Consider the following 12,858-nt stretch of genomic DNA (forward strand, 5'->3'; position numbering starts at 1 on the left):
TAGAATACGAGCTCAATCTGATTGGCTGATTGGATCAGCCAATCGGATTGAACTTGAATCTGATTGGCTGATTGAATCAGCCAATCAGATTTTCTTACCTTAATTCCGATTGGCTGATAGAATCCAATCAGCCAATCGGAATTCGACGGACGCCATCTTGGATGACATTATTTAAAGGAAACTTCATTCGTCGTTCAGTCGTCGGGCCAGATGGATGTTCCGCGACGGAGGGCTGAAGAAAGAAGATTGAAGATGCCGCTTGGCACCCCCAATGGAGGACCTCTTCTTTGCCGCTTGGATGAAGACATCGCCGGAAAGAAGACTTCTTCTTTGCTGCTTGGATGAAGACATTGCCGTATGGAAGACTTCTTGTTTGCCGCTTGGATGAAGACATCGCCCGGATTGGATGAAGAGTTCGGCCCGGCTGGGTGAAGATGACTGAAGGTAGGGAGATCTTCTGGGGCTTAGTGTTAGGTTTTTTTAAGGGGGGTTTGGGTGGGTTTAGAGTAGGGGTATGTGGGTGGTGGGTTGTAATGTTGGGGGGTGGTATTGTGTTGTTGTTTTTTACAGGCAAAAGAGCTGATTTCTTTGGGGCATGCCCCGCAAAAAGCCCTTTTAAGGGCTGGTAATAGAGCTGTTAACTTTTGTAATTTAGTTTAGGGTAGGGAATTTTTTTTTATTTTGGGGGGCTTTGTTATTTTATTAGGGGGCTTAGAATATGTGTAATTAGCTTAAAATTCTTGCAATCTTTTTTATTTTTTGTAATTTAGTGTTTTTTTTTTTTTTGTAATTTAGTTTAGTTTATTTAATTGTATTTTAGTTTAGATATGAGTAGTTTATTTAATTTATTGATAGTGTAGGTGTATTTGTAACTTAGGTTAGGATTTATTTTACAGGTAAATTGGTAATTATTTTAACAAGGTAGCTATTAAATAGTTATTAACTATTTAATAGCTATTGTACCTAGTTAAAATAAATACCAAGTTACCTGTAAAATAAATATAAACCCTAAAATAGCTACAATGTAATTATTAATTACATTGTAGCTATCTTAGGGTTTATTTTATAGATAAGTATTTAGATTTAAATAGGAATATTTTAATTAATAATATTAATATTAATTAGATTTATTTTAATAAGAATTTAGTTAGGGGTGTTAGAGTTAGATAGGGTTATTATACTTAATATATATATATATAATATAATAACGATATTAACTATATTAACCCTAATATAATTAGGGTTAATATATATAATATAATAACTATATTAACTATATTAACCCTAATATAATTAGGGTTAATATAGTTAATATAGGTGGCGGTGGTGTAGGGGGGTCAGATTAGGTGTTAATCTATTTAATATAGGTGGCGGCGGTGTAGGGGGATTAGATTAGGGGGTACTACATTTATTATAGGTGGCGGCGGTATAGGGGGATTTAGATTATAGGCAAAAGAGCTGATTTCTTTGTGACAATGCGCCGCCAAAAGCCCTTTTAAGGGCTGGTAAAAGAGCTGATTAGTTTGGGGCAAAGCCCCGCAAAAAGCCCTTTTAAGGGCTGGCAATAGAGCTGTTTACTTTGGGTGTAATGCCATGCAAAAAGCCCTTTTCAGGGCTATTTGTAGGGTTAGACTTAGGTTTAGTGGTAGGGATAGTTTAGTATTTTAGGGGTTAATTAATTTAATATAGGTGGCGGCGGTGTAGGGGGATTAGATCAGGGGTTAATTAATTTAATATAGGTGGCAGCGGTATAGGGGGATTAGATTAGGGGTTAATTAATTTAATATAGGTGGCGGCGCTATAGGGGATTAGATTAGGGGTTAATTAATTTAATATAGCTGGCGGCGGTGTAAGGGGATTAAATTAGGGGTTAATAATTTTAATATAGCTGGCGGCAGGGTAGGAGCTCACATTAGGGGGTAGTTAATGTAGCTGGCGGCGGGGTAGGAGCTCACATTAGGGGGTAGTTAATGTAGCTGGCGGCGGGGTAGGAGCTCACATTAGGGGGTAGTTAATGTAGCTGGCGGCGGTGTTAGGGGCTCACATTAGGGGGTAGTTAATGTAGGTGGCAGCTGGGTCCAGGAGCGGCGGTTTAGGGGTTAATATATTTATTAGGTGCGGCGGGGTCCGGGAGCGGCGGTTTAGGGGTTAATACATTTATTATTATTAGGAGAGTGAGGGGGGATAGTGGATAGAGGGGTATACGTGTCGGGCTATGTTTGGGAGGCGTGTTAGACAGTACGGGTGATTTTATAACTTAGTCAGGTTTTGTAGACGCCGGCAGATTCTACAGTGCCGTAAGTCACTGGCGACTCCAGAAATTTGTACTTACGCAGATTTCTGGACATCGCTGGTTTATCCGACTTACGGCACTTTAGCATCTGACGGCGCCGTATATTGGATAGCTTGAGTTGCGAGCTGAAACTACGGGCGGCGGGGGTTCCCTCGCTTGCGCCGCAAACTACGATCTATATCGGATCGCGCCCCAAGAGCCTAACTAGGTATCCGTTTCAAAAAAGGATATTAAGAGAATAAAACAAATTAGATAATAGAAGTAAACTAGAAAGTTGTTAAAAATCACTTGCTCTATGTGATAGAAGAAAAAAATTGTGTTTTATGTCCCTTTCTGCTGTTCAGCAGGTGGTGTTTTCCCCTGGATGACAGAACAATTTCTCTTTCAGAATTTACTAACACATAAACACTTTAACAATAAAAGCTACTAAAAGCAAGCAATAAGTCACTCAGGGTTACCAGCATATGTGTAAATACATAAACTGCAAAGGGAACTAACTTGTCTGAATATCAACTGAGACGATGTATTCAGCAGCTGCAATTTTGTAACAGACTAAAGTCCCAAGTGCTGTATTCCAGTCTGTGTAACCTTCACTGTAACACAATCTCCAACGCACCTTTCTCTGCACCCGGCAGCTTTTTCAAGGCAGTATTTATTCTCATTGGCTGAGAGTGACAAATGTAATGACTCAAATCGGAATTATTAACAAGCCTGAAAAGGTAAAAAAGTAGTTTTTTTTCATTACAGGAACTTAAAGTGAATGTAAATTTTGATGCTTAAGTGCCCGGTTTTTAAAAATTCGATTAAAAACAGGGGCACTTTAATTCATCAGAATTTACATTTCACTCCTGTTGTGAAAAAAACCTTACCTTTTAAACTTGACAGCAGCTCCAGCTTCCTCAGGTCGTTGCAAGCCATTTCTGATGTCAGAAATTATGGATAGGTCATCCTCCAATCACAGCTTCCCCCCGGGGGAATCAGTGACTGATTCAAAGCCATGATTGGAGGAAGCCTGATTCCTCATTTTAGACCCAGGAAGAGGCTTTGGGACGGGCGGAGGAAGCTGGAGCTGCTATCAAGATTAAAAGGTAAGTTTTTTTTTCACAACACGAGTGAAATGTAAATTTTGATGAATTAAAGTGCCCCTATTTTTAATCAAAATTTTAAACACCGGGCACTTTAGCTTCAAAATTTACATTCACTTTAAATGTTTTATTAAAAAAAAAAAAAAACAGAAAAGCTGTAAGACATTTTAAATTCCCTCTTAAAATATAAAGAAAAATTCTAAAAGGGATATGAAAGTTGAAATTAAACTTTATTGATTCAGAAACAAATCTGCCGCTCATTTGGAATTCAAAGTTACTTTTTCTCTGTATTTTCTTTTTATTATACATTTTGTTGATTATGCAATTCACTGTATTTAGCGTTCCTTTAAATATTTAACATCACAGGAATATTTAGTAAATGCACTTTTAATGCATGTATTGCTCACCAAAGTCAGAATTGAGTCATGCTTTATATTTGCATTTAACAACATTGTTGTTTTTTTTTATTACAGCAAATATTAAGGCATTCTCGTAGTGATTCTACCAAAGTTATATTTCTTATTACGGATGGGTATTCGAATGGTGGTGACCCAAGGCCTATTGCTGCAAATCTACGAGACCTTGGAGTGGAAATCTTTACCGTTGGAATATGGCAAGGAAATATCCGAGAATTACATGACATGGCATCGCCCCCTAAAGAAGAACATTGCTACCTGCTTAATAGCTTTGCTGAATTTGAAGCATTAGCTCGACATGCACTGCATGAAGGTATCACAAAGTGATCTATTTATCTCTGTGATTCAAAGCCAGGTCAACCTAGTGATATGTTTATTACAATAGCTTTTGTGTCGTGATAGGAACATTCTCATTACCTTTTAGATGGGGAAAGAAAAGACAGATTCAGTCTTATTGTTTACATTATACCCCAGTGAGGAGGACACGTGTTATCAGTGTTTTTTAAATGAAAGGGACATTATACTATTTAAAAGTGTTAAATATGTTTGCATGGAAATTATATTTTAAAGCTGTTTACATTTATTTTGAATCTAACAGTAAGTGCCTGATTTTTTGTCCGTAGTGACAAATGTTCATCGGTTGATAAGGACTTATTGCACAGCTCTATTAGTGGACAGCAACATAAACATCAAAGTACAGCAATATCCATCTTTCATAAAAAAAAATTAAATTAAAAAAACTATTACGTCAAAATATCATCTTTTAAACAAAACAAAGACAAAAAGTTTAAATGTTCCTATTTTTTGTTTTATCTTAAATGTCATTGAAACACATTTATTAATTAAAAAGAAAGTTGATACCTAAAAAGAAAATATTGATTCATTGTAGAAGTAACTTAACTCGCAAAGTAAACACACAGTAAAAGTATTGCTCAGAACCCTCAGAGCACTGCTGGTCCTGAGTGGAAACCGCTTCAGATCCTATCAGCAGGACTAGTTCCACATCTGAGGCTTCTACTGTGTGTAAACTTCTTTGTGGGGGTTAAATCACAAATGTGCAGGGTCAATAGTCTTAAAATGAAATGCTTTAACAAATTAGACTATTAGAATTATTTGACTATTATGTCCTGTCAGCATTCTATTAAGTGCAATGAAATATTATTGACATTGCAATAATTGTGTGTGTGGAAGAAACACACTATAAAAATATAAGAAAAATATAAGTAATTGCTCATTGATAGGAGCTAAAATGTCAATAAGTAATTATATAAACAAATAAACTATATTAATAAATAAATAATCTTTGAGCTATTTTAATAGTTACTTTTACATTCCCATTGCTGGTATGGTCAGTTCTGAGGATATTAATACAAATAAGAAAAAATAATGATTTTTCTCCCTAAGCTTTTAGATAAAATTATTTTACATTTAGTAAATATGTTTTTTATTTCATATAACATAGTTCTACAATTTATTAAAGAGACATGAAACCTAAAAACAATTCTTTCATGATTTAGAAAGATTATACAATTTTTCATCAACATTACAATTTTTGTTCTTTTGTAATCTTTTGCTGAAAATCATACCTGGGTAGGCTCAGAAACAGCAATGCACTTCTGGGAGTTAGCTGCTGATTGGTGGCTGCACATATAGGTCTCTTATCACTGTCTCACCAGAGGTGTTCAGCTAACTCCCAGTAGTGCAATACTGCTCCTTCAACTAAGGATACCAAGAGAATGAATAAAATGTTATACCATAAGTAAATTGTATGCTCGATCTGAATTATAAAAGAACAATTTTATTTTTCCTGTCCCCTTTGAATATGATTTGAATTATTTTATTTACTATCTTTAAATCTTTTGTATTTTATGTGCTTTCCAAATATACTCCTTTTTTCCTATTTCTATTAATGCTGTAGAAAAAAATTATATTCTCTCTTGCTTTAGATTCATAAACCCACTTGTGTGGTTTATTTCATTTTATATTTTTGCTTTTGGCAAATAATGATTCACTTAGGGCTTTGTATATTTTGTTTTGTCTAGTTTGTAGACCGCCTCCTGTTCTTTGCCTTCAGGTCACTATTGTATAGCATGTATCATTGATTTTCTTTAAAGGTTCTTGGCAGCAGTGTTTATAAAGAGCTTAATCAAACAATCCTCGGATGAAATAAATCTGTATATTGACTTCAATTCAAGGTTCAGAAGTAGCAAATCTAGTCTACTCACTGGTGCATACTAGCCTCTGGCTACATACAGTCTTTGTTCACAATTAGTTTGGCTTCCATAAAAATAGAGAAAGAATAATATGTGTTTTTTGTCTGTGTGTTCACACACAGACTCACACACACATGCGCATATATATATATATATATATGTGTCTGTGTGTTTGTGTATATATATATATATATATATATTTTTTTTTTTTTTTTTTTTTTTTTTCTTTCATGTAATTGGCAAAAGTCCATGAGCTAGTGACGTATGGGATATACAATCCTACCAGGAGAGGCAAAGTTTCCCAAACTTCAAAATGCCTATAAATACACCCCTCACCACACCCACAATTCAGTTTTACAAACTTTGCCTCCTATGGAGGTGGTGAAGTAAGTTTGTGATTGATTATCTTCGGTGATATGCACTTCTCAGCATTTTGAAGCCCGATTCCTCTCAGAGTACAGTGAATGTCAGAGGGATGTGAAGGGAGTATCACCTATTGAATTCAATGGTTTTCCTCACGGGAGATCTATTTCATAGGTTCTCTGTTATCGGTCGTAGAGATTCATCTCCTACCTCCCTTATTCAGATAGATAATATACTCTCATATTCCATTACCTCTGCTGATAACTGTTTCAGTACTGGTTTGGCGATCTGCTATATGTGGATGGGTGTCTTTCAGTAAGTATGTTTTTTATTACTTAAAGATACTCTCAGCTATGGTTTGGCACTTTATATATTAATGTAAAGTTCTAAATATATGTATTGTACTTATATTTGCCATGAGTCAGGTTTATGTATATTTCCTTTTGCAGACTATCAGTTTAAAAATTGGGAAAAACATATTTAGGAAGTTATTTTTGTTACCTGGGTCATTTCTTCAAAATTGACTGTTTTCATTCATTTTCATGGGCAAAATTTAGGCTTGGGAGGCCACAAAATGCTGATATTTATTGCGTCATTCTTGGCACTAGAAATTTTTTGGGGCGAAGGTACGTTCGGTGATGCAAATTCGTCATTTCTGGCATCTTAGTTGATGCCAGGTTTCCTTGCACAAGGTTGCGTCTGCTATGACGCAAGTTGCGTCATTTCCGGATGTTGTTAGCGCCAAAAAATTTTGTTTTGCGTTGCGCGTCATACTTGCCGCCAAATAATTGGATTATTTAAACCCCACTTCCTATATGCCTCATGCCTTTTTCTATGCTCAGAGGGCTATGCTGTTTGCATTTTTTTCCCATTCCTGAAACTGCCATATAAGGAAATTGATAATTTGCTTTATATGTTGTTGTTTTTTCTCTTACATTTGCAAGATGTCTCAATCTGATCCTGTCTCAGAAACCACTTGGATTCCTGCTGCCTGATAACAGTTCTACCAAAGATAAGTGTATCTGTTGTAAATTAGTGGAGATTATATCTCCAGCTGTAGTATGTAACAGTTGTCATGATAAGTTTTTACATGCAGAGAATGTATCCATCAGTACTAGTACAGTGCCTGTTGCTCCTTCAACATCTAATGTGCAGGATATCCCTGTGAATATAAAAGATATTATTATCTGCTGATGCGATTCAGAAGCCTTTGTTTGCCATTCCGCCTTCTAATAGACGTAAAAGGTCTTTTTTTAAACTTCTCATAAATATGATGAATTTTCAAATGACCGAAAACATACTGAATTATCCTCCTCTGATGAGGATCTATCTGATTTAGAAGATCCTACCTCAGATATTGACACTGACAAATCTACTTATCTCTTTAAGATGGAGTATATCCGTTCCTTGTTGAAAGAAGTGTTAATTACTTTGGATATTAAGGAAACTAGTCCTCTTGATATTAAAACTAGTAAATGCTTAAATTCTTTTTATAAACCTCCTATGGTTATTCCAGAGGTTTTTCCAGTTCCTGATGCTATTTCTGATATGATTTCAAAGAAATGGAATAGGCCTGGTACTTCTTTTATTCCTTCTTTTAGGTTTTAGAAAGTTGTATCCTTTGCCAGCAGCCAGATTGGAGTTTTGGGAAAAAATCCCCAAAGTTGATGGGGCTATTTCTACTCTTGCCAAACGTACTACTATCCCTATGGAAGATAGTACTTCTTTTAAGGATCCTATAGATAGGAAACTTTAATTTTATCTAAGATAAGCTTATTTATTTTCTGGCTATCTTCTCAAGCCTTCAATTCCTATAGCCGATGTTGCAGCTGCATTAACCTTCTGGTTGGAAAGCTTAGCGCAACAGGAAACAGATTCTGATTTTTCTAGCATTGTTTGCTTGCTTCAACATGCTAATCATTTTATCTGTGATGCTATTTTTGATATAATCAAAATTGATGTTAAATCTATGTCTTTAGCTATTTTAGCTAGAAGAGCTTTGTGGCTCAAATATTGGAATGCTGACATGGTATCTAAGTCTAGATTACTATCTCTTTCTTTCCAAGGTAACACTTTATTTGGTTCTCAGTTGGATTCCATTATTTCAACTGTCACTGGGGGAAGGGAGTTTTTTTTACCTCAGGATAAAAAATCTAAAGGTAAATCTAAAGCTTCTAATTGTTTTTGTTCCTTTCAACAGAATAAGGATAAGAAACCAAATCCTTCCCCCAAGGAATCTGGTTACAATTGGAAGCCTTCTTCATGTTGTAATAAATCCAAGCCTTTTAAGAATCCAAAGCCAGCCCCCAAGTTTGCATGATGGTGCGGCCCTCATACTATTTCAGCTGGTGGGGGGCAGATTAAAATTTATCCAGAACATTTGGGCAGATTCTGTCCAAAATCATTGGATTCAGAGCATTGTCTCTCAATGGTATTGAATAGGATTCAGAATGAGACCTCCTGTGAGAAGATTTTTTCTCTCACAAGTTCCAGCAAATCCAGTGAAGGCTCAGGCTTTTCTGAAGTGTGTTTCAGATCTAGAGCTTTCAGGGGTAATTATACCAGTTCCGTTTCAGGAACAGGGTCTAGGGTTTTATTCAAATCTATTAATTGTCTCAACGAAAGAAAATTCATTCAGGCCAGTTCTGGATCTGAAAATTTTGAACTGTTTTGTAAGAGTGCCAACTTTCATTATATGTCCACAATAGACTTACAGGATGCATATCTTCACATTCCGATTCATCTAGATCACTATCGGTTTCTGAGATTCTCTTTTCTAGACAAGCATTACCAATTTGTTGCTCCTCCATTTGGCCTAGCGACAGCTCCAAGAATTTTTTAAAAGGTTCTCGGTGCCCTACTCTCTGTATTCAGAGAGCAGGGTATTGCAGTGTTTTCTTATTTGGATGATATCTTGCTACTTGCTCAGTCTTTACATTCTGCAGAATCTCACACAAATCAACTAGTGTTGTTTCTTCAAAGACATGGTTGGAGGATCAATTTACCAAAAAGTTCCTTGATTCCTCAGACAAGGGTCAACTTTTTGGTTTCCAGATAGATTCAGTGTCCATGACTGTCTCTAACAGACAAGAGACAAATATAATTGGTTTCAGCTTGTTGGAACCTTCTGTCTCAGTCATTCCCTTCAGTGGCTTTGTGCATGGAAGTTTTAGGTCTGATGACTGCAGCATTCCCTTTGCTCATTTTTATATGATACCTCTCGATCTTTGTATGCTGAATCAGTGGTGCAGGGATTATACAAATATATCACAATTAATATCCTTAAATCCCAATGTTCGACTCTCTCTGACTTGGTGGTTAGACCACCATCGTATAGTTCAAGGGGCCTCCTTTGTTCATCCAACCTGGACTGTAATTACAACAGATGCAAATCTTTCAGGTTGGGGAGCTGTCTGGGGATCTCTGACAGCACAAGGGGTTTGAAAATTTCAAGAGGCGAGGTTACCAATCAATATTTTAGAACTTTGTGCTATTTTCAGGGCTCTTCAGGTTTGGCCTCTATTGAAGAGAGAACCATTTATTTGTTTTCAGACAGTCAATGTCACAATGGTGGCATATGTCAATCATCAGGGTGGGATTCGCAGTCACAGCGTGAAGTGAACCGCAACCTTGACAAACTATGCTTGAGCCGGAAGCCCTGAATGAATTGAAAGGGCTGGTACACCCGACCTCCTGGAGTGCCGTAGCCGGTAGCGGCGGATCAAACCGCAAAGGAATGCACAAGAAGAAAAAGTAGGCAGGCACTGCTTCAGACCGTTGAATGTAAAAACATATGTAATGCTTTATTGAAGTTCCAAGTAAAAACAACAGCACATGCAGACAGGCAGTATAGGAGACTAATAGTCTAACATGTTTCGCGCCTCCAGGTGCGCTTACTCATAGACTGACGTCTATGTCTATACTCTAACTCTTTATAGGCCTAGGAGGTGACTAATATTAACCCCCTCTGGTCTAAGCAGAGAAAAACAGAGTAAAAACAATATCCTAATGTGACACTATATGTTAAATGCTAGATAAATTGAATAAAAATATGCATAGACCTTAGCTTCCTAAGACGTAACACAATACTTATATAAATTTACAGAGCAAAACAACATTTTATGAAAGATATCATGATTGAAAAAACACACATTTGGTATTTCAATTTTTCTCAAAAGCAGACATAATATATGATCCCAAAAATGTGATCAGGCATTATTATCTAAAATGTGTTACAACACTACAAAACTGTTGTTGGCAAGACATAGAATGCCTGAGCACATTTATCAGGACTAAACAGAACCAGACACTGTGTCTCTTTTATATGATATTAGATACATTTGTATACATATAGTATTCTGTACATAATGATTGAGACATAACATTACAGCCATTTATCAAAAAGTGCAAATTTGTGCCAATCTAAAACTTATATTATGTCTGTTTTTGAGAAAAATTGAAATACCAAATGTGTGTTTTTTCAATCATGATATCTTTCATAAAATGTTGTTTTGCTCTGTAATTTTATATAAGTATTGTGTTACGTCTTAGGAAGCTAAGGTCTTTGCATATTTTTATTCAATTTATCTAGCATTTAACATACAGTGTCACATTAGGATATTGTTTTTACTCTGTTTTTCTCTGCTTAGACCAGAGGGGGTTAATATTAGTCATCTCCTAGGCCTATAAAGAGTTATAGTATAGACATAGACGTCAGTCTATGAGTAAGCGCCAAAGGGATTCGCAGTCCCCTGGCTATGAAATAAGTATCTTGGATACTTGCTTGGGCGGAATCCAGCTCTTGTCTAATTTCTGAGGTACATATTCCAGGTGTAGACAATTGGGAAGCGGATTATCTCTATCTCAGCCGTTAGACTTTACATCCGGGGGAGTGGTCACTCCATCCAGATGTGTTTTTCCAGATTGTTCAGATGTGGGGTCTTCCAGGAATAGATCTGATGGCTTCCCATCTGAACAAGAAACTTCCCAGGTACCTGTCCAGGTCCAGGGATCCTCAGGCAGAGTCCTGGATGCGTTAGAAGTTTCTTGGTTTTACCAACCTGCTTATATCTTCCCGCCTCTAGTTCTTCTTCCAAAAGTGATCTAAAAGATCATCATGGAACATTCGTTTGTGTTTCTGGTAGCACCAGCATGGCCTCACAGGTTCTGGTATGCGGACCTTGTCCGGTTGTCCAGTTTTCGACCATAGCTACTTCCTTTAAGACCAGATCTTCTGTCTCAAGGACCATTTTTCCATCAGGATCTCAAATCATTAAATTTGAAGGTATGGAAATTGAACACTTAGTGCTTAGTCATAGAGGTTTCTCTGACTCAGTGATTGATACTATGTTACAGGCTCATAAATCTGTTTCTAGGAAGATTTATTATCGAGTTTGGAAGACTTATATTCCATGGTGTTCTTTTCATAAATTCTCCTGGCATTTTTTTACAATTCCTAGAATTTTACAGTTTCTTCTGGATGGTTTGGATAAAGGTTTGTCTGCAAGTTCCTTGAAGGGACAAATCTCTGCTCTTTCTGTTTTATTTCACAGAAAGATTGCTAAACTTCCTGATATTCACTGTTTTGTTCAGGCTTTGGTCCATATCAAGCCTGTCATTAAATCAATCTTTCCTCCTTGGAGTCTTCATTTGGTCCTGAGAGCTTTAAAGGCTCCTCCTTTTGAGCCTATGCATTCTTTGGATATTAAACTACTTTATTGGAAAGTTTTGTTCCTTTTGGCTATCTCTTCTGCTAGAAGAGTTTCTGAATTATCTGCTCTTTCTTATAAGTCACCTTTTCTGATTTTTCATCAAGATTAGGCAGTTTTGCGGACTTCATTTAAATTTTTACCTAAAGTTGTGAATTCTAACAACATTAATAGGGAAATTGTTGTCCCCTCTTTGTCTCCTAATCCTAAGAATTCTTTGGAGAGATCTTTACATTCTCTGGATGTTGTAAGAGCTTTGAAATATTATGTTGAAGCTACTAAAGATTTCAGGAAGACTTCTAGTCTATTTGTTGTCTTTTCTGGTTCTAGGAAGGTCAGAAAACTTCTTCCATTTCCTTGGCATCTAGGTTAAAGCTTTTGAATCACAGCTAATTCTACTAGATCAGTCTCCACTTTGTGGGCTTTTAAGAATGAATCTTCAGTTAATCAGATTTGCAAAGCAGCAACTTGGTCTTCTTTGCATACATTTACTAAATTCTACCGTTTTGATGTATTTGCCTCTTCGGAAGCAGTTTTTGGTAGAAAAGTTCTTCAGGCAGCTGTTTCAGTTTGGTTCCTCTGCTTATGTTTTAAGTTTTTTTCTTTTCAATTATAAGAAAAACTTATTCTTTTGGTTGTGGATTTAATTTTTCAGCGGAAAATGGCTGTTTTTTATTTTATCACTCCCTCTCTAGTGACTCTTCTATGGAGTTCCACATCTTGGGTATTACTATCCCATACGTCACTAGCTCATGGACTCTTGCCAATTACATGAAAGAA

The 12,858-nt window shown here is 36.4% G+C and overlaps 1 protein-coding gene across 1 annotated transcript in view; it reads left to right on the forward strand.

Annotated features, from left to right (window-relative positions):
- The window catches only part of SVEP1 (sushi, von Willebrand factor type A, EGF and pentraxin domain containing 1), an 802,056-nt gene that overhangs the window by 123,738 nt on the left and 665,460 nt on the right, over positions 1-12,858 (forward strand). Inside the window, exon 2 of the mRNA XM_053702672.1 lies at positions 3,852-4,107. Within this exon, the coding sequence (XP_053558647.1) occupies positions 3,852-4,107 (256 nt within the window). The remainder of the gene's footprint in view (positions 1-3,851; positions 4,108-12,858) is intronic.

The sequence above is a fragment of the Bombina bombina genome, chromosome 2 (genome assembly GCF_027579735.1).
Source record: "Bombina bombina isolate aBomBom1 chromosome 2, aBomBom1.pri, whole genome shotgun sequence".
Classification (NCBI taxonomy): Eukaryota; Metazoa; Chordata; class Amphibia; order Anura; family Bombinatoridae; genus Bombina; species Bombina bombina.